Genomic DNA, 21008 nt, shown 5'->3' with positions numbered 1-21008 from the left:
CTCATTTTTTTAGAGCCACACCCGCAGCATGTGGAGGTTCCCATGCTAGGGGTCCAATCAGAGGTGTAGCTGCTGGCCTATGCCACAGCGACGCAGGATCCGAGCCGCATCTGCGACTTATATCACAGCTCATGGCAACACCGGATCTTTAACCCACTGAGCAAGGCCAGAGATCAAACCTGCAACCTCTTGGTTCCTAATCGTGTTCGTTTCTGCTGTGCTACAATAGGAACTCCCACTAATGCTCTCTTTAACTGTGCTTATTCTGTGGGAAAAGCCATTGCATTCTTGATTTTAGTATTTTTTTTTCATCTGGAATTTCCATGGATCTTTTAAAAATAGATTCTAGTTCTCTATCAAAATCCTCATTTGTCTTTAATCTGAAATATTATAAACATAGTCATTTTAAAGTCTGTATCTGATGACTCCGTATCAGAAGCCACTGGGGGTCTGTTTATATTACCTGTTCTTTCTACTGGTTTTTTATTCAGCTCAGCTGCTCGGGAACCTTCTCCCAATTAAAAATGGAACATCTTTTATTTGGAAAATTTCTTGAACTGTGGAAACAATTCAAGACTTTAATCCAATTTTAGGGACAAAGAGGATTAAAATCTGAGCTTCAGACATTGAGAGGGCCTGTCTGCTTCTGTTTCACCTTACTTGTAGATTTCAGTGCTTTTGGGGGGTCCCAGCCCCGAAGTGCCCAGTTCACTGGAGAACACCCTCATGTCTTGCTGAACTCCATTCCCTGCCCCCTGAAACGTAACCCCCATGCTCTTGAGATTACTTAAAGCCCACTCAGTTTCTTAACTTCCCCACTTTGGAATCTACTAATACCCTTGGGGGGAAATAGCACCACCACCATTCAAATCTCTGGCCATCATTTCCTGATCAAAAGCCAGTGATTTTTTTTACTGTCTTATTTTCTGGCTACTGCCATCAGGAAAAAAAAAAAAAAATAGTTCTTTTACATTTGGTCCAGAGTTTGCTTGGTTTTTTGTTCAGAGTGTTTAGTTGTCCTCAGCAGGAAGGTTGGTACAAATTACCTAGCCTGCTGCACCTAAAAAAAAAAAACCATTGAAAACGTGACTGTTTAAAATTACTTTATGGTTTGCTCTCTTTTTTAATACATAGCATAAAGTGGAACATAATAAATTTCCATGAAAATGAAACTGTTCAAACTTGAAATGCATTTCACCCTGATGGAATGACAGTGGTAAGACTTCCATCACACCGTTCGCAAATCCCCGCGCACCCACACCTCCCTGCCTTTGTTCACACAGCCCTGCTTCCAGGGACACCTTTTCCTTGTACCCATTCCTCTCTTCCAGTCCCACTATTTTTTAAAACTCAGCACAGTGTGCCCTCATCAAGGATGCCTTCCTTACCCGCCTCTTCCATGCCTTTCCTCTGCCCTCCAACAACTTAATCCAGCGCCATGCGTGACCACCCCGCCCCGTGACCACACTTGCCACATCCTCCGGAGGTGATTGTTCCTGTGCCTTTTTTGCCCATTTGATTAGGAACTCCTTTGAGACCAGGACCGCTGTTTGCAGCGCGTTCCTTATCACAGCGCGCGGCACATGGTAGCACAGAGAAAATAGCAGCTATTAAAAGGATACCCGGCTTCCCTGGCTTCCGATAGTTGTTTTTCAAACAGAAAAGAGATGGATTTGAGTACCTGGGGCTTGAGTGTGTAGCTGGGCTGAGCGCTGGAGCTGTCTGTATTCATTTCACCATCTACCCAGCCGTGTCTTCCCCCCAAATCCTGCCCATCCTTTGGGTCCTAGGAGCCCTCCTTGCTTTCTCCGGCCGTCACGGATTCTTCTCCCCCTAAATTCCTAAAGTACATATTTATTTACCCAATAAATATTATGTTTCAACCATGTACCATGTGCTAGGTACTCTTAGGGGCCGGGGCCACAAGTGCTAAACACCTAAGTATGTAGCTCACGGAGCTTAACACAGTCTAACTCTGATCCTTATTTAGCCCTGTCATCCGTGAGAATAGCATCTCTGCCGTGGGCTCGTAGAGCATGAGACCAGACCTTCAAAGGGACCTCATGTGCAGGGCTAAGCCCAGCACTGAACCCTAAGTAGCTCTTCCGTCTTCCTGGGGGGGTGGTGTCAACTTTGTTTTGACAGAGACCAGCTATAGCGCTAATACACAGTAAAACAGTATTTTGAATACTGAACAACTGTTACTGGCTTCTCCCCAACATCTGTATTGGGTAAGTCCAGATCTGGCAGAAAATGAAGTGCCCCGTTGGCACGTGTTGGTGGAAGAGGTTTGTGCAACTGTCTTATTTTTTTTCCACTCGCCTTCTATGCGTGTGTATGTTTGTGAACAGGTGTATATCAAATCAAACAGGAATGAAATGTCTTCATGTTTTTCCCCCCTTTCCCCACCCCGCTCCCTGTCTCTCCCTGTTTCCACAGGTCAGCGTGGAAGTTTTGGTAGAGTATCCTTTTTTTGTGTTTGGACAGGGCTGGTCATCCTGTTGCCCAGAGAGAACCAGCCAGCTCTTTGATTTGCCGTGTTCCAAACTCTCCGTTGGGGATGTCTGTATCTCACTCACCCTCAAAAACCTGAAGAACGGCTCTGTTAAAAAGGGCCAGCCCGTGGATCCTGCCAGCGTCCTGCTGAAACACTCAAAGACCGACGGCCTCGCGGGCAGTAGACACAGGTATGCCGAGCAGGAGAACGGGATCAATCAGGGAGGCGCCCAGATGCTCTCCGAGAACGGCGAACTGAAGTTTCCAGAAAAGATAGGATTGCCTGCCGCCCCCTTGCTCACCAAAATCGAACCCAGCAAGCCCGCGGCCACGAGGAAGAGGAGGTGGTCGGCGCCGGAGTCCCGCAAACTGGAGAAGTCGGAAGACGAGCCACCTTTGACTCTTCCTAAGCCTTCTCTCATTTCTCAGGAGGTTAAGATTTGCATCGAAGGCCGCTCTAATGTAGGCAAGTAGAGGCCGCGTGGGGAAAGGAAATCGGCCCTCCTTTATCATTTGTATCCAGATTACTGTACTGTAGGCTTAATAACACAGTATTTACATGTTATCCTCTTCCTTTAGGTTTCTGTTATAACCTTGTCATTAGAGTTACAGCTGGTGTTGGGCAGGAGACGGTGCATATGCTTTTCCCACGCGTGTCTCTTGGCGGGTGGGCAGCTGGGGGCCAGGGCAGGTGCAGCCCAGGCCCCGGGCGCGCATCCTGGTGGAAATGAAGGTGGCCCCACGGCACCTGCCTTTTCTAGAGGCACAGATGCACCCGAGGGGCGCTGACTTCCACCAGTTTCAGGACGACGGTCTGCAGGAAGGGAGCTGCGGCGGGGTGGGGGCGCGTGCTTGTGGGGGTGCTGGGGTGCCACCGGGCCGAGCGCGGGGCTCTTTTCTCTCTGCCGCCCTCTGCCTCCCTCTTTGCTCTCAGACGGGACTGGAGGTCCCGGGGAATGTCCTCAGGAGGTTCTCCCATGCAAAATCCACATCAGGACCCCAGCTTCGGGGCATCCCAGAGAGGCATCAGACAGCAGACGGAAAGCTAACCGTGTAAAAGAACGTTTTTTTGTTTTTGTTTTTTTTTTTCCTCCAACATATTTTACAATAAAAGCAACTTTTAATCCTAGAGATATATATTTCCCCCTATGGGGCCTGACTGCACTGATATTTTTTTAAAGAGCAACTGCCACCCGTGGGATTTCGTTTCTGCTTTACGAGTGCAGTGATATTTCCGGGGCGTCGTGGCGGGCAGGGCAGCCTCCGCTGGCATCGCTCCCCACTGGGGGGGTTGGGGGGGTGGGTGGGCAGCGGGGGTGGGGGAGAGTGAACACCCGCTCTGGTCTCTGTGCAGTGTTAGGAAAACCAATCAGGTTAAATTGCAATGACTTCCCTCCCAAGAGGTAGACGCAAACTGCCGTTCAAGAGAGCCCAGGAAGCTCTTCGTGTCCGGTTTGCAAATCTTTTGTCTTTTAACTCTAGTACTGTTTATAGTTCATGACTATGGACAACTCGGGTGCCACTTTTTTCAGATTCCAGTGTGACATGAGGAATTAGATTTTGAAGATGAGCATATATATATTACTATCTCTAAGCACTTAAAATGCTGTTCACACTTTATTACCAAGCATCTTGGTCTATCATTCAACAAGTACTGTATCTCACTTTAAACTCTTTGGGAAGAAAAACAGAAAAAAAAACTTCAGTTACTTTCTTTTTTTTTTTTTTTTTTTTTTTTTCCAACACTGTAACTACATTTCAGCTCTGCAGAGTTTCTCACGGAGCAAGATTTGAAAGTTTCAATGTGGTTTAAAGGGATGAATGTGAATTATGAACTAGTATGTGACAATGAATGACCACAAGTACAGCCTGCTAGGAGGCACTCTTCACTTTGATGTTTGAGAAAGAATTAAAAGCATATGCAGAGCTGGCAGAGGAACTGAGAGGAAAGGGATGGAAAAAAGAATACTCACTTTTGTCCAGTGTTTTTCTTTTTAAGATGAACTTTTAAAGAACCTTGCGATTTGCACATCTTGAGTTTATAATTTGTGTGATATTCCTGCAGTTTTTATCCAATAACATTGTGGGAAAGGTTTGGGGGACTGAACGAGCATAAATAAATGTAGCAAAATTACTTTCTAACCTGCCTAAACTCTAGGCCATTTTATAACATTATGTTCCTTTCAAAAATCCATTTTGGTCTTTCTACCGCATCTGTCACATAAAACCAGGTCTTAGCAGGACAACTCTGAGAATTTTCTTCAGATTCATTGAGAGAGTTTTCCATAAAGACATTTATATATGTAAGCAAGTTTTGTTTTTTGTTTTTTTTTTTTTTAAAAAAAAACCAATTACGTTATGGTCGTTGTTATGAATGTTATTTTCAGAATGACTTTTTTTTCCCATCAGAAATCAAATCAAGATATAATGTTTGGTACAAACCCAGAAAGTATATTTCACAGTTGAAACCTTTTGTTCCCAGAGATCTGAAATATTGTTTGTGGGTTTTGAGTGTGTATCTTAAAGTGCTTTTTAAAAAAAGTTTTTTATTATAAGGAGGGAGAAAATTTCAAATATTCTTACTTGGAATGACTGCAATGAATCTGAACAAATACTTAATCTTTCTTTTACCATCGAGAATCGTACTTTTTTCCATTTTCCAAATTACAAAAAAAAATTCTAATGTCAACCCATTTTTTTGGCTCTCTAGTATTCCTTCACATCTAGCTCTCAGCAGAACTAATGATTTTTGTAAACCATTTTCTGGGGTGTACCAAAAACATTTGCATAGATTTAGAGTAGCTAGAACCAGTCCTGGACTTTGTTTGATTTTTATTACCTTCTCAGCATGCTAGCAGAGAGCTGGGTGAGTCCATTCTTGCAGTCACACTGCTTACTTAGTGCTGTATTTTTTTTTTTTAATGTTTCTGTTTAGAGAACTTGCTTAATATTCCATATATTCTGCTCAGGGCACTTGCAATTCTTAGGTTTTGTTTCTCTTTTTGTTCTGATGGTAAGAGGAATACGGGGCTGCCATATAGACTTTGTCCTCAGCTGTACCACTAATTCCAGCAACTCACGTGGCCTCGGAGAAACACCCATCATCACCTTTTGGCTTCTTTCGAGTATGGAACTAACTGGATCCACACCTCCAACACTAAAATGGGAAACATGTACATGGTTCGGAGCAATAGAAACATCATCATCATGTTTGTGCTTCTATTTCAGGTATAGGAATTATCAAATAATTGGTTCTTTCTAAACTTTTGTCCCATTTCACGTTCCTGCTTCTTTAGCATGTGCAATACTTTCTGTGCCAATAGCGTCTAATCCGTGTGCTCTAGAGAAAGCTCAGACCCTTTGGGGTTTTTCCTTATTCGGTCCATCTTTCCTGTCCTGGCCAGAGAAGGGCTGGAAGGAAGGAGCCAAGAAGGGGACTGCCTCCTGCTGCGCGTTCCCCCTGCCGCGGATGCCGAGGCCCGGAGCGGGGTGCTCTGCGGCGCCCCATGTGTCTGGCCGTGTTGCAGAAAGAGCAAGCAAAGGAGATGGAGGGGGAGAACGGCACTCCCCCCACCAGCACGAGGAATGGTGGACGTGGAGGGAGGAGGCAGAGGCCTTTGTAAGACGCACTCTGGAGCCATAGAGCCAGGATCCACCCACGGTCCACGGTCTCTTCCGAGAGCGGGCAGCCCCCTCCTCCTCCTCCCTGTGTCCTTGGACTTGGAGCCGCACCTCCGCGCGCAGGCAGGAAGCGTGGCCTGCTGTGCACGCTCCGGGCACCCGGCCAGCAGCTGTGGAGGGGGCCCCCTGCGCACCCTGGTCACCGCTCCTCTGTGGCAGCTTTCTCTTCAAATAGGAAGACCATCCCGAGGACGGGGCCCTCCTCTTGTTTGCAGACGTTGGTGAGCCCCGAGGCTCCCAGAGCAGCCTTTGTCACCACCCCTGCGTAGCAGACCTGACAGGGCAGGCGTAGAAATTCTTCGGTGCCGTGCAGCCTGCGAGGATCAGCTGTGTGCCTCGTACTGTGTCCACTCTGCAATATTCACCGAACCCGTCTTTCGTTCTCTCTCTCTTTCCTGGTTTCCCTTTTTCGACTAATAACAGCAGGCCTTTTGCGTTTACAGTGGAACACAATCACCAAGAAATTAGTCAGGGCGAAAAGAAAAAAATAATAATAATAATTAACCAACAAACAAGAACCTCTCTTTTTAGGGATTTCTACATATATCAAATGACTGTTCCTTAGAATGTTTTAAGAATTATTTCAGTTTGTCGGGGCCACCTTGGGGGCTGGGGGCGGGGGGGGGGGGCGGCGAGAGAGGGAGATGGATGCCATTTACCTCAAATCTTTTCAAATGGAAATCCAAATTGCGTTTTCCTTTGGACCGTTCAGGATCATTTTCTATGTCGGTTAGCTTTTTGTTTTCTCCGACTCCCCCAGTGTGGTTTGGGATGATTTGTTTCATTTGGTTCTTTTCTTCCTTCGTTGCTGTCCTCCATCCCGTTTCTGACTCTGGACCGTGACCCTCTGTGTTTTCTGTTAGGTGAGTGTGCTGGGTTTTCTCTCCCACCGGGAAGTGGCAGCACCCCTCCTTCTCCCCTCTAAGGAACTCTGCAGAACCTTTCACACTTCTAACTCAGGGACGGGGCTGGCGTGTGTGTGGTACACTGGTGTGTCCAGAAGCAGCACTTTGGCTGTTCTGGAGTAGGGTTGTACAACGTCAAGGAATGTTTGGATTTCCTGCATCTTGTGGATTCCTCCTTAGATACTGCATAGATTGCAATATAATGCTGCATGTTCCAGATGAACAGTAGCTCCTAGTAATCATAAAATCCACTCTTTGCACATAGTTTGATCTTTACTGAAATACGTTGCCAAAATTTATTTTTGTTGTGGTGTAGCTCTGGAATTTTTTTGTTTTGTTTTGTTTTTTAAGAAAACAATTGACAATACCCTTTAACATCTGTGACTACTAAGGAAACCTATTTCTTTCATAGAGGAAAAAAAAAATCTCAGATGCTTTTGAAGACACTAATGCCATGCTATTTCAGATCTGGGTGAAAAAGCAGAGCTCTGGGGACTGAAGGCCAGGCTTTTGGAGCTGTGTCGTTGTCATGACTACTGTTTCATGAACTGCAAGCAGCTCAACAAACCCAGGTCTGTTTTCTCCTCCAGCCCTTTGCACTTCCTATCTCCTAGTCACCCGTGACAATCCCAGGTGAAAAAAAAAAGGGCCAGTCGTCTCCATGGCCCAATCCAGCTTCTTTGGTGATGATATGAAAGCAAAGGGGATTGTGTGTGTTGGTTTTTAAAGCAACGTGGAGGGCTTTGTTTGCAACTCAGAATTTCTGAAACGGAGAATTTATGAATACATCCAGTAATAACTATATGGAGAATATACTTTTTTTTTTATAAAGCACATGCATATGCCATTGTGTTGGGTTGGTTTCCTCTCTTTTTTCCACGGACAGTGTTGTGTTTCTGTTGATAGGGAAACTCCAAACTCTTTGCACACCTCTACTCTGGAGCTGAGATTTCTTTGACGTAGATGACCTCGCTTCAAATATATAACCTTACTGATAGGATCTTTTCTTGTAGCACTATACCTTGTGGGAAATTCTTTTCTTTTTTTAATGTACACCTAATTTGAGAAGCTGAAGAAAAAAAAAAAAAACTTTGAAGCACTCACTTTGAGGAGTACAGGTAATGTTTTAAAAAATTGCACAAAAGAAAAATGAATGTCGAAACGATTCATTCAGTGTTTGAAAGATATGGATCTGTTGAAACAGTGAGTTTCATACCTTGTTTGTATTAAAAAAAAAAAAGCATAAAGGTTGAAAGTTACATGTTTTTTGTATATAGAAATGTGTCATGTCTAAATGATCAGATTTGTATGGTTATGGCCTGGAAGAATTAGTACGTAAGAGGCTCTTCAACTATACTTATGCTTCCTGTTTTTGTTACATAGAAGCCTCTTCTGAGGAAGAGCACCTCTGTATTCTGCAATTTGAGAATACTGTTCATTCCTATGCTGAAAAGTTACTTCTCTGAGCTCCCTTCTTAGTTTAAACTCTTAAGCCATGGCAACTCCTTTTTCTTCAGAGATGATGTTTGACATTTTTCGCACTTCCTGTTCCAAGAAACCCAAAGAATATAATTCTGAACAAGAAGTGTTTGAAACAAGGGATCCTAGCTACCAAGAAAACGGGACTCATGATGAGGACACATACACACACACACACACACACACACACACACACACACACACACGTTTCAGCCTTCTTTCCCCCCATACCTCATTTCAATGGGGGGTAGAGCATGAATTTCAATGGAAATGCCTCGTTTGATTTTGGTTTGATGTTGCTTTTTTTTTTTTTTCCTTACTATTAAGAGGCCAAAATAAATGTGGAGTAACTTCTCAGAAGAGTCATAGTCTGTCCAGAAGTTAAGCCAACCAGCAGAAACTGGACAGCTGAGGGGCTACTGAGGCAGATCCCCCTCCAGTTCTTAAAATTCAGAATCTCAGCCCCTCCTTGACCATGACATGCCATGTTCCTGGTAGCTGACGTTCACCTGTGCAAGGGCGGGAGGGAACAGGGGCTTTGGTTTTTCACATCCTCATGACTTGCATACACATGGTTCAGCTGTATTAAGATTAAGTGCATTTGGCCAATAGGTAGTATCTATACCGAATTTCCGCCACTTTTCTTCTCTGAAAGGACTCCAGTCTTCCACTGCAGATAATTGGAGACGTCACCCAAGTTTTCTTTCCCTTTAGTTTGTTCGTTTGCTGTCTGGATGGCCGATGAGCCGGTCTCCTTTTCCGTGGCCAGTCTCAAGGCCCCCTTTGGAAGCGCTGTTTACAGTAAAATCCTTGCCGAGATCCCATACTGTCCTCTGGAATGACCAGTCTGAGCGGTTACCGAGCTGGGCGGGGAAGGTCCCGCTGGTTCTTCCACGAACCACCGACTCATGAAACGATGTGGTCCAGGAGCGGGGCGACTTCCTTAGTGGGTGAACATGACACGTGATCACCTGTGCATTCGGTTCTGTGAATACTGCCCTTGTGGCCTTGGGATGGGTGGGGGGGCGGTTTCTTCCTCCTCAGCCTTCCTTGCTCCCTGTGAACCCAGACTAGTGTCAGCTCGAAGGGTGCCGTAGCGCCCTGCCAGTATGCGTGGTGGCCTTCGGTGAAGAGAGGAGTCCTCATTTCTAGCCACTGGGGTCCTGGTCCCAGAGCCATCTCTGAGATGCTCATCGTTGTGTTTTTTTAGCATGAGGTCCCCGCCGCTCCACACTTCCAAGTGTATGCCTCCCACCGGCCAAGGGAAACGAGACACACAGAGCTTTGTGGGCACGATCAGACTGACATGGCCAGTACAGAGGAGAACTAGGGAAGGAATGATGTTTTGCACCTTATGAAAAGAAAATTTTAAGTGCGTACATAGTTAAGAGCTTTTATTGTGACAGGAGAACCTTTTTTCCATATGCGTGCATACTCTCTGTAATTCCAGTGTAAAATATTGTACTTGCACTAGCTTTTTTAAAACAAATATTAAAAAAATGGAAGAATTCATATTCTATTTTCTAATCGTGGTGTGTCTATTTGTAGGATACACTCGAGTCTGTTTATTGAATTTTATGGTCCCTTTCTTTGATGGTGCTTGCAGGTTTTCTAGGTAGAAATTATTTCATTATTATAATAAAACAATGTTTGATTCAAAATTTGAACAAAATTGTTTTAAATAAATTGTCTGTATACCAGTACAAGTTTATTGTTTCAGTATACTCGTACTAATAAAATAACAGTGCCAATTGCAAACGTGTCCCTTGCCTTGTGTCCGGTCCTGGTTGAGAGACGAGGCAATGCTGCCGCCTCCTCATCTGCTCTGATCACCGGTTTAGGGTGGTGGCCGGTGACATTAAGGCAACGCCTTTCCCACTCATTTTCAGGAGTGGGGAGGTTTGGTTATGCCTGAGATGAGATTGATACATGGCATATCTCAGTATCTGGTGTCCTGGCTTGTTCTGTTCACGTGTAATTCTCCTAGATGAACCTTGCTGTTTTTATATGATCATTTTCCTTCTCAACAGAATTTGGCAGCTTCCTGGGCTCATGTGGCATCAATGATACACTGCTGCATAATTTTGCTGTAGCCTGGTTAGGGGTCGGAGGATGGAGAGTTCGTTCGTGTTTGCTGTAGTTCATGCCTGTTAAAAACTCAGAGGTGTGTGCTGTGCCCAGTCTCGGATGTGGCTTTGCAGGTGCCCCAGAAAGTAATTAGCCCCAAGCAGGTGAAGCCCTCTGCTCCCCTCTGCATGTGTGGGTGTCGGCTCTTTCCATTCGTAAGGTTCTGCAGAGCCAGAAGAGACCTGGGCATTCAACGAGGAGCTGTCACTTAGCTCAGAGACAGGTGTGTAACTCCTTTCCTGTTACTCTCTTCTTGGCTAGGTGTCTGGGGACTTCTCCTTTTAGGACTTAAAGAAAGCTGAGGTCCTGATGCATTGTGAATGCTAGTGCGTGAAAGAACACCGGCATGTAAATGAGCAGCGATTAGCTGAGCCTGGTGCCCCAGATAAAAAGGCTGACCGAGTCCTCACCCTCCAGAGCAGGCTGGGTGGACAGGGGCAAGTCTGGCAAAGCAGTCGGAATCAGTGCCTTCCCTGTTGTTTTAATATTAGATGCTAACAGCCCTGGCACATGTGGGGTCCCATAGCTGTGATACTTACCTGAACCCATCAAACTGATTGCAGAAAAACCTCTGCTTCGCATGCCGTGATGAGCCAGACCTTGACCTTGACACCAGTAAAGCACAGCGGGAGCCCACAGGTGGAGCAGCCCAAGGTGAGTGGCATCTAGTCAAGGGCTCTGCCCCCCGCCCACCCTGGCACAGGAAGTGGCTCCAGTACGGGTGCCCCCATGCCCACTGCTATTGGAGGCAGGGATGAACTCGCCAAGGAAGGTGCTTCAGAAGTCAAACTCCTGCTTCAAAATGACCCTGACGTGTTTCTGCCATGACTTATGTTTTACTTCCCTAAAATCCAGGTGAGCGAGGGACCTGCCTCGCTGCCTTTTTGAAAGCAAAGAGCAGAGGGTCTGCCACATCTCTGCACAAGATGGATAAAAGTGGGTGCTCATCACTGCAGAGAAGACTGTCCCAAGAGAAGCCATGGTGCGCTACAGCCTGGGCACAAAAGGGACACTGCTGACCCCAAGCTGAGACAGGAGTACAGAGAGGGACGCTGTTGGGAAAGTGTCCTTACTACTGATGCCTTTTAAGGGATGTAAGGCATCTCCCTCCCTTTTCTCCCCTGCTTTGCAACAAAGAATCTCTTAAACTCAAGGGCTCACGTGTGAAACACGCCTTCCGCAGGGTGAGCGGGGCGCTCGTACCTCGATGAGCAAGCAGGAAGGGTGCAGGGGCTCCAGCAGCACCCCCACATCTCACTCGATGTTCAACATCCTTCAGACCCTCATCTCAGCCCTGTAGCTGTTCGTGTTTCTCCACGTACAAGAAGTACCCTAAATGGATTGAGGGGGAAAAGCATTACCAGGGAGTTCAAGTTGCTGGATCTCTTAAAGGTCATCTTATAAGACCAAACGTGGACCTGGGAGTTCCTGGACTGAGGATTGGGTTGGATTCTGCGTCGGGCGTCCATCACCACGGACACATCAGGCAGGTAATCCGCCCTTGCTCAGGAGGACCGTGCGGCCCCTTGCTGTTGCTGCAGCACCATCAAGGGTCTTTTCAAAGAAAATGGCCTCTTGTGTCTGCTGCTTTAGCCTCGTTTAAAAGGAAATAAAACACACCGGGCTGCCCACCCATCCTCATCCTCAAGGAATGCTTCCAAAGACGTGGCCAGTCGTCACCCATTTCTTCTGTGTTCACTGTTTAAAACAAGTGTCACAATGGACGGCCATGGGATTCCCGCCAAGGCCACCGGTCCTTTCTCCAAGAAAGTACCACTGTCACCAGTCAATGCATGGACGGTGATACAGTGGTGCCCAGTGGCCATTCGTGGGGTGTAGTCACAGCCCTTCAAGGGAACAGTTCTATCGCAGATGCTAAACCAATGCCTTTCAGGAAGCCAATGGTCAGGATCTGGGCTGCTTTTTCAGTGCCACTCTACCTGCCACCGTCTGGGTGGATAACGCTTTCCATGAAAAGATCCCACCAAACTTCAAAATAACGGAGTGTCTCTTTAAGAGAGAGGCCAGCCTGACAGGCTGGGCCTGCGGAGGGAGAGGGAGGAAATGGAAAAAAAACAAAACTAAATGAAAAATCAAGACAGAGACCACTTCCCTGAAGCCGTGACAGGGGACCTGTTCCCAAAAGGCATGTGTCAGGAAGGAGGGGGAAAGGCGTGTGCCATTACCTCAGGGAAAAGCGACACTTCAAGGTCACGGCCCGGTCATTGCTCTCGTTTGTTTCAAGCAACCACCATCTAGAGGGAGAGAAGGCCAGTTCCTGCGGCTGTGGCCTGGCCTGTCCCATCCGGCACCCCGCCCCGGGAACCTTGACCGCTAAGAGCCAAGGATGAGAAGACGGCAGAAAACCCCCAGCGCCCCTGAAAACCTGCTTCCTACAAATGCAAACTCCGCACGCAAGCAAGTCTTAATAGCATTATATTCAAGTGAAACTGTTTTCTTTAAAAAAAAAAAAAAAAGAAAGAAAAAGAAAAAGAAAGAAAAAAGAAAACGGCGCCAAGTGTTAGTTTTAACAATGAGGTTTGGGATCCCGGGCAGCTGAGCTCTGACCGCAGATCCAGTGAGGGCCCTGCTTCTGGGCCCCTGGACCCAGGGGAGCCCCGCAGGCTCCAGGTGACAGGAGCGAAGGGGGTGGCCTTCAGCCATGAGGATGAGCGGGAACCTCTGCCGGCACCGGAGGACGGAGGTGGGAAAGCAGGCGTGGACGGGGACGCTCCCACCTGCCCGAGGCCGCCTTGTGCCCGAGGTTAGCTGAACACGGTGTTGTGCTGCTGGGTCACCCGGATGAAGGTCGCCCTCCGGCTGAGCTCTTTGAGTTTGGCGGCCCCTACGTAGGTGCAGGTAGACCTCAGTCCCCCGAGAATATCCAGAATCGTGTTCTCCACGTCCCCTTTGTAAGGTACTTCCACGGTCTTGCCCTCGGAGGCTCTGGAAGAGAAGGGAGGGGTTTGTTTTTTTTTCTTTCCATCTGGTGCTTCTCCCGCAAGACCCCAGCCAGAAGGGGTCTCAGCCTGAGCCCTTGAAGCAGCGCCAAGGCCCCGGGCAGCTGAACGCCCGCCGCCCCCTGCCCCCCTGCGGGCCCCACCCCCAGGTCTGACCCAGAGCCCCAGATCCCTACAGGATGGGGGGACGCCCTCACAAATGACCCGACCCCACCCCCCGCCACCGCTCCTGCCTGTCCTCCCCAGTCACCAACAGGACAAGCCCAGATGGCCCCCGCTGCCTGCTCTCCCATCAGTGGCTCCAAGGGGACATTCAAAGGAGGAGGAGGGGACAGAGAAAGGGGACCACATCAGGGCTGCTGGGGGACACAGAGTCCTCCACCCATAAGAGGAGTGGCTCCACGCGCACGGCTGTCTTTCCAGGCCCTTGCTCAGTCCCTGCGTCTACACGAGCCACCACCCCTGGCAGGCATGAGGCCCCCACGAGGTGGAACCAGAGCAGAACTAAGGACCTTCACAGCTGGAGGCTTCAGGGCTTTGGTTCCTACCTTTCACGTTTGCAAGGGGACACAGAGAACTTCAGAAGGTCTGGCACAGGGCATGAACAAGTCAGCTACATCCAAAGGTCCTGGCTGAGTTTTGACTCACTCCTCACAAGGCCACCAAGCAAGGCTGCCTGGTCCCCTTACGGCTAGATGGAGATACGGCCCAGACTTGCTTTCGGAGGGACAATTACTCAAAGGGAATCTTCAATCTGTGCCCATCTCCAGCCCTCATTGAAGGGCCACGTGATCTGGAAATTCTACCAACCCAATTCTGGAACCTTCTTTAGCCGGTCTCTTCAGCGAAAAAACAGCATCTGTTTAGCAACAGCTCATTACCTAGCATTTCAAAAGGGTATTAACTCTTGTCCATTGAAGTCCACACATGCAAGACTACCCTCTGGTGAAATCTGGCTACCTAAACCATGAGCCAGACCCTGGGCTGGCCTGGGGGCTGGTCTATGGGACCCAGCTCCCAAAGCCAGTCACTGGCCACAGCCAGGATGACTCACAGAACTGTACATGTGGCCAGAAACCAACACAGGCACATGTGCCTGAAAGGATGGTCGTTTCATCTTTTTTAAAAAAGAGATTTCCATGGCCTGGCCGGGGCTCCCTGGACATTAGCCAGCTCCTCAGCCCCGCTGCTCTGCTAAGTGCTGATGACACCTTTTGCAAGTCATTTATCGTTGACGCTCAAGTCCTCTCATCTGTAAAACGAAGGTCTTTGATCTATCGCTCAAGGATAGCATGAGAACTAAGTGGGTAATGACTGGGAAGGAACTAGCAAAGCATAAATAACTGCCGTAATTAAAGAGACTGTCAAAGCAAGAGAACCAGTCTCAGGAGGTGAGCACGGTGGTGAGGCAGAGACGGGAAGACAAAGAAACGCAGCCGACAAGGCTCAGGCGGCCTCTGGACTAAGGTTCTGACTTCTTCGGCACTTTCCTTCCTTGTCTAAGATTTGCATCTGCTTCCGAAACTGACTCTTCACACTCTCAAGTCTTCCCCCCCGCCCCGGTCTTTTTAGGACCCCACCCACAGCATATAGAGGTTCCCAGGCTAGGGGTTGAATTGCAGCCATAGCCACCAGCCTACACCACAGCGAAGCAACACCCTCCACCTACACCATAGCTTGTGGCAATGCCAGATCCCTAACCCCCTGAGCCAAGGCCAGGGATGGCACCCACATCCTCATGGATTCCTGACCCACTGAGCCACAAGAGGAACTCCGAAAATCTTCTATTTTCTGTTTTGTCTAAACGCTGCTGGAAATCACAGATGACTTTTCTCTTGGCTCTTTGGCTTCTGTTTGTGCCATAACCTGGCCGGCCTTCTCTACCTACTTTTCTTAGAACCCCAAACAGATGCCCCAGCTCGAGGGCAGAAAACGTACCACAGGCAGAGCATCGGGCTGTCGTGGAATTGCAGCAGCTCCACTCCCAGCCCAGCACACAGGAGACGGGCCCGAGCTCTTGAGTGGTGACAAGTGCTGCTGGTCAAACATTAAGCTTCTTGGCCAGATGACCAGGTCGAAAACTGAGGCAGTGAACCCCTCCCTCTCCCCTCGACACACTGTACAACCGCCCCCATCAGTCACCACGCGGGAGGCAGAGGGCCAGCTGAAGCCGCGTCAGAGGGTGTCTGTCCCTCTTGTTCCGTCGGAAGGTTCCAGGACGAAGGTATTAACAAGTCCTGTCCTCTCCCATCTTGTCTTCCCCACACTCTGTCTTTATTAAGTTCCCCCCCCACCAAAGAGGGAAAAAAAGACTGGAGTCAGCCTACCAGCACCAAGGAAGAGAAGGGTGGCCGGCGGGGGGACCCCACTCCTGCCGGAAAATGTCAGGGAAGTTGAGATTTTCACCTCCAGCCTGGTCCCAACCTTACACAATGCACCTGAATCCTACGTCCTCCTGATAGGCTTTTGGGTGTGGAGTAAGCAGTAGGAAAGAGTGGGGCCTGAGTTTCCGTCCCAGTGCCTTTCTGTCCCAGAAAGGCCATCAGCCCCCTCGCCGTGGACATCCTGAGGATGCAGGACCGGCCTCCTGGCGCTGCTTGTCATCAGCACCAGCGCTGATGGCCAACTCTGCGGAGCAGGGAGAGGCCGGGGATGAAAATCTGTCACGACTGTCTTAAAACACGTGCCGACATTTCCAGTGGAAGTGAAACTGATGAGCGGCCACGAGTATCCCTTCAGCAGTGACATAATTAAATGCTGCCTGTGTCAACTGTCAGAGCCCAGAGGCAGCTGAGAGCCCTGGGGGAGCTACCGCAGGTGACACCCGACAGCACTCTTCCAGAAAGGCCTGGCCTCACGTGCACGTCCTGACCACACCTTCAACCCAGCTCTTCCAGCCTGAATCAGCTCAGCTCCACCCCTGGCTCGTTCAGCGATGCTCCTGCCCTCCCCGGGGAAGGCTGGAGGGTCCCTTCCAGGGCTGGTGGAACAGGAGGCAGCCCCTCTCACACACCCCCCGTTCCAACTCACCCCCAGACCGTTCCAGGACCACAAACACAAACACTGCAAAGGCTAGTTGGAGAAAAATTATGGCTATCTTGAGAGAGGCAAGATGGTTTCTAGCTCCTTCCAAACAGACTCACATGCACTGAGACCTAGTTCCTTCCCATTTCTGTAAGAAGCCAGGGGAATGGACCTCATCAGTGACAGCTGCCCCTCCCCCAACTCCTCACCCCCCGCCCCCGTGCCCCTACCTGTACTCGGCGACCCCTCCTGAGTGTTTCTTCATCGCGGTCTCTGAGCTCATCCCGTAGAAGAGCTTGAGCTTCTGCCCGTTCCTCTCGATCACCTCTCCGGCGCACTCCGTGTGGCCTGAAAACATCCCTCCCAGCATGACAAAATCGGCTCCGGCTCCTGTGCCCCGACAGTGGGGACAAAAGGAAGCAGCAGAGAAAAGAGCTCAGAGGACACTGGCTGTGGAAAGATGTGAGTACAGCTGAGTCACCCTCCCTCCTCCTGGCAACAGTCAGAGAAAGCCCAACCTCCCCACTTTGGGAAAAAATGAAGAGCGGACGGGCCCTGGATGCTCCAAGCCATGAAATCAGCCTGCTGATGGTGAGTGGTTAACACACTGGGAAAAAAAAAAAAAAAATCCTTGGTGGTTACTGATGATTCCTGACTACCTTCCAGAAGTCTACCTCTTCTAAGATCAGAACAACATTAAGCACTGGGTAGCACCTCAGCACTTGCCCGATCTCACACTTGACGCCGCTGCCATGTCATCGGGCATCTGGTCTACCTGAAGCTCAGCGCTCTCACTCTGTACAGATCATGAAAGGACCTCAGGACAGATAGAACCTGCTAGAGACTGGGCACGAAGAGAAACCTGTATGTTTATGTGCATGTGTGCGTGTCTTTATGCACGCTTGTGTATATATGCACATCGTGTATGCACACATACAAGTGTGTGTATGCACATATCCTGTGAAACTACCCGCACCTCTGTGGTGATAAACACTTGACTTCCAGAATAAATAATACGCCTATTATCCCTGCATGGCATGAAACTTCCAGGACAGGTCCAGAGGGGCCTGGGGTATGGATGCTGCCTTTGTAGGTTATGTTGGATCAGGACCAGGAACAGTTGGAGAGCCAGGCTGGCTCACTGCTATGTCCTCCGCATATATCACAGCACATGGCAGACGTGGTGAACTAGCTGTCAGGAAAGCAAAGGTGTATGTGGAAGCAATAGAAATAGCCACTGCTCCCCATCCTGTTCATGGATAACAGGCCGAGGCCCCCCATGGACTAGGAGGTTAACAACAAAACTGCTGCATCATCTCCTAAGCCCTGTTGAGGGGTTACACTCAAAATAGGATGTCAGGATACAGACATATTAAGTTATCAGGACAAGGACAAGGAAGAGCTAACACAGGAGCCCCTGAAACACGGCCTTGACCGCGTCCACCTGTTCACTTCACTATTTACAAGCGGACTCTGGGGTGTGCACTAGGCATTACAGAAAGGCAGGCTCTGCGGGGCTGGCCCCTGGGCCTGGCAAGCAGGCAGGCGAGGCAGAAGAGGAACCCTCTACCTGGCAGCCAGCTCTGCAGACTCTTCCCTGCAGGGTCCCGCATCCACCGGCAGGCTCCTTGGGCTCCCCGCCATGATTATAATGGGGTAGGGGACAACGAGTGTCCTGCCAGGCCTCCTGATGACCACACCCCCGGGAGCCGATGTTAACAGCAGGAACACGGAGCTCAGATCCGTTCAAACAATACTTTGAAGTGGCTTCTAATTATTTTCCTTTCTGAATACTCTCATGTCCTCTCCTAACCAGCATGTGCCCTGACCCAGGCCCTCTCCCTCCAGAGCAGTGGCTGCACTTCCTGGAAGGGAGCAGAGGCGGTAAAGCCGCCAGAGCACCAGTCCAGAGGCCGCCCTGGGCAGAGTACCAGGTGTGCTCTAAGAAGGGAGCCCGGAGCGAATCCCATCAGTATTAGGTACACGCAGCTTAAACAGCAACAGCAGAAATGTCCTTGCCTGATGATCCTCAGAATAAGGAGCAGGGAACATAGTGCTGCAGCAAGAGTCTGGCATAGTCCCTGCTGTGCCCCTGACTGGGGGACCCCTAGCCTTGTCACTTGCCTCTTAGGGCCTCAGTCTCCAGGCCATTCTCTGGGGTTGCTACAAATCCCAGCTGCTAAGAACACTGCCCCATGTTTCCTTTTGTCATTATCAGTGTTCTAGAAATAGCAATTTAAAAAATGAACTGAGGAGTTCCCGTTGTGGCGCAGTGGTTAACGAATCCGACTAGAACCATGAGGTTGCGGGTTTGATCCCTGGCCTTGCTCAGCGGGTTAAGGATCCGGTGTTGCCATGAGCTGTGGTGTAGGTTGCAGATGCGGCTCGGATCTCGCGTTGCTGTGGGTCGGGCGTAGGCCGGCGGCTACAGCTCCGATTAGACCCCTAGCCTGGGAACCTCCATATGCCGCGGAAAGCAGCCCTAGAAAAGGCAAAAAATAAAAATAAATTTAAAAATTAAAAAAAAAAAAAAACCTGATGTCCAGGCCTAAGAGGAACTCCAACAGCGATACAGCAGTCACTGAACACAGGTGAGGGAAGAGCCCCTGGTGTCCAGGGACTGCTAAGGCAAAAAGTTTCCCTCCACCAAAAAAATAAACCAACCACAAAGCTGGCCCGGGGGGGTCGGGAGGGTGGGCCAGAGGTGTTTCATCGGAGTTCCCAGGCTGTGCAGCTGCTCTGAGTGCTGACCCAGCTGCCTGCGCTTGGCGAAGGCTCACTGGCAAGCAGAGGGCACCCGGGGCTGAGATGCTGGACCTCCCAGGGCTTCCCCAAGAAAACACCTGGCTGGAGCCAAATGGGCCAGCCCCAGGGATTGCAGCCAGACGCTGCTGCCCCCTAGTGGGAAATGTGCTCCTCAGCACCTGGTGAGAAACTGGCCTGTCCCTCCTGAAGTTTCCGGGCATCAGATCTGAAACACGCCTCTTCCACATGAAGCCTGAGCCTTCTCAACCTTGACTCCTGGGCCAGGACTTCACCCACACCTGCCTGCAGGATGCTACCCCCTCCATCGATCCCTCGCCCCCCCAGCCTGCTCTGCCACCAGCCAGAACTCAAATGATACCAGGATTGGGGCCAGCTGGGGCTGAAATCCAAGGAGAGGAAACTCAGGATGGGCCCTGAACTTCCCCACGCACCCGCCTCAGGGAGCTCCCTCCCCCCCTGCAGTCCCTTACCAAAGGCTTTGGCGACATCTCCTGGACACGTACAGCCTCCGTCCTTCAAAGAGAAAAGAGCAAAGAGGACTCAGCAGAAGCTCGGCCAGGCTGTCTCCCTCCCCACGGTGACTCTGAGATATCTGCTGGCCCCCTGCCCACCCCCCCAGCACACACCCTCAGAGCCCAGGCTCTGCCCTCAGCCCGGCACCATCCATTCCCCAGCCCCCTCAGTCCTGTTTCAGGGGTTCACCACCGCCTGCTCTCCCCCAGGATGCCCGGAGAGCTGAGCGGGCAGGGCCGGGACTGGACCCAACCCTCCACCAGCCCCTGCACACCATGTCATACCATCCAACAGTCACCTCTGCCCACTGCCTCGTGCCAAGTGAGATTTATTTAGCACAGGAGCCCAAGTATTTCATGAGCCAGAAAGGGCACTGAATTCCCTCCTATTTCCCAGTCCCTCCACCTGTTGGCTACTAACCTTCCTACAAGGTACCAGTTTCCATGAGTCCAACACGTGTTCCTGACACCCATTTGACCCACTCAGAGCGCCCCTGGGCTCTGGTTCAGTGTCTGCCAGGATGGCCTGTCACCCTGGACTGCCGGGCACCGTTGGGCCATAAGGGTTATGTTTCAACCCCGGGGACCCAGTATGAGGCCACCAGGATACAAACCCAGTGTGTTTCCTCACTACCACGAGAGGCACACAATGACCAGGCTGCTACTGGCAACAGGGCCTGAGGTCTCAGGGGGAAAAGGCCAGCGAGGGTGGCCTGGGGTGGCAGGCCACCCAACACAGAGAGACAAAAAACTGAAGCATCGGGATGCCGGGTCAGCACATGGGGCTGGCACCACGGGACAGAGCCCAGGGCAGGTCTCAGAGGCAAGAGCCCATCCCCAGGAAAAGACACAGGAGACCCATTGTCATGACAGCAGGAAGGTACATGCTCCCCGAGAGCTGGAGGGTGTCTCGGTGGACCTGAGACAAACCCCTTTACAAACAGCATCTCCAGCTGAGCATGGGGGTCTCTGTGATTCAGTCCTTTTCTGATTTGCTTTGGGCCGGTCCCTCCAGAACCTAGACCTCAAATACTGCTTCACTGCTGCTTTGCAGTTCT

General features: G+C 49.9%; 2 protein-coding genes across 16 annotated transcripts in view; one reads left to right on the top strand and one right to left on the bottom strand.

The window, feature by feature from the left end:
* ATXN1 (ataxin 1) overlaps positions 1-7726 on the top strand; it is a 430913-nt gene extending 423187 nt beyond the window's left edge. For all 13 annotated transcript variants that reach the window (XM_021099774.1, XM_013977443.2, XM_013977445.2 and 10 more), the window contains one exon: positions 2440-7726. In XM_021099774.1, coding sequence (XP_020955433.1) covers positions 2440-2970 — 531 coding nt within the window. In that variant the 3' untranslated portion in view covers positions 2971-7726. The remainder of the gene's footprint in view (positions 1-2439) is intronic.
* GMPR (guanosine monophosphate reductase) overlaps positions 8862-21008 on the bottom strand; it is a 44410-nt gene continuing 32263 nt past the window's right edge. For 2 of the 3 annotated variants that reach the window (XM_001929120.7, XM_013977450.2), the window contains exons 7-9: positions 19909-19951; positions 16903-17062; positions 8862-13634 (exon numbers count right to left, since the gene is read on the bottom strand). In XM_001929120.7, coding sequence (XP_001929155.3) covers positions 13454-13634; positions 16903-17062; positions 19909-19951 — 384 coding nt within the window. In that variant the 3' untranslated portion in view covers positions 8862-13453. Of the gene's footprint in view, positions 13635-15586; positions 15683-16902; positions 17063-19908; positions 19952-21008 lie in introns of all 3 variants that reach the window. The other variant, XM_021099781.1, reaches the window with a different exon arrangement.

The sequence above is a fragment of the Sus scrofa genome, chromosome 7 (genome assembly GCF_000003025.6).
Source record: "Sus scrofa isolate TJ Tabasco breed Duroc chromosome 7, Sscrofa11.1, whole genome shotgun sequence".
NCBI lineage: Eukaryota > Metazoa > Chordata > Mammalia > Artiodactyla > Suidae > Sus > Sus scrofa.
Note: the sequence above shows the minus strand (reverse complement) of the source record. Positions and strands in the feature narration are given on the sequence as shown.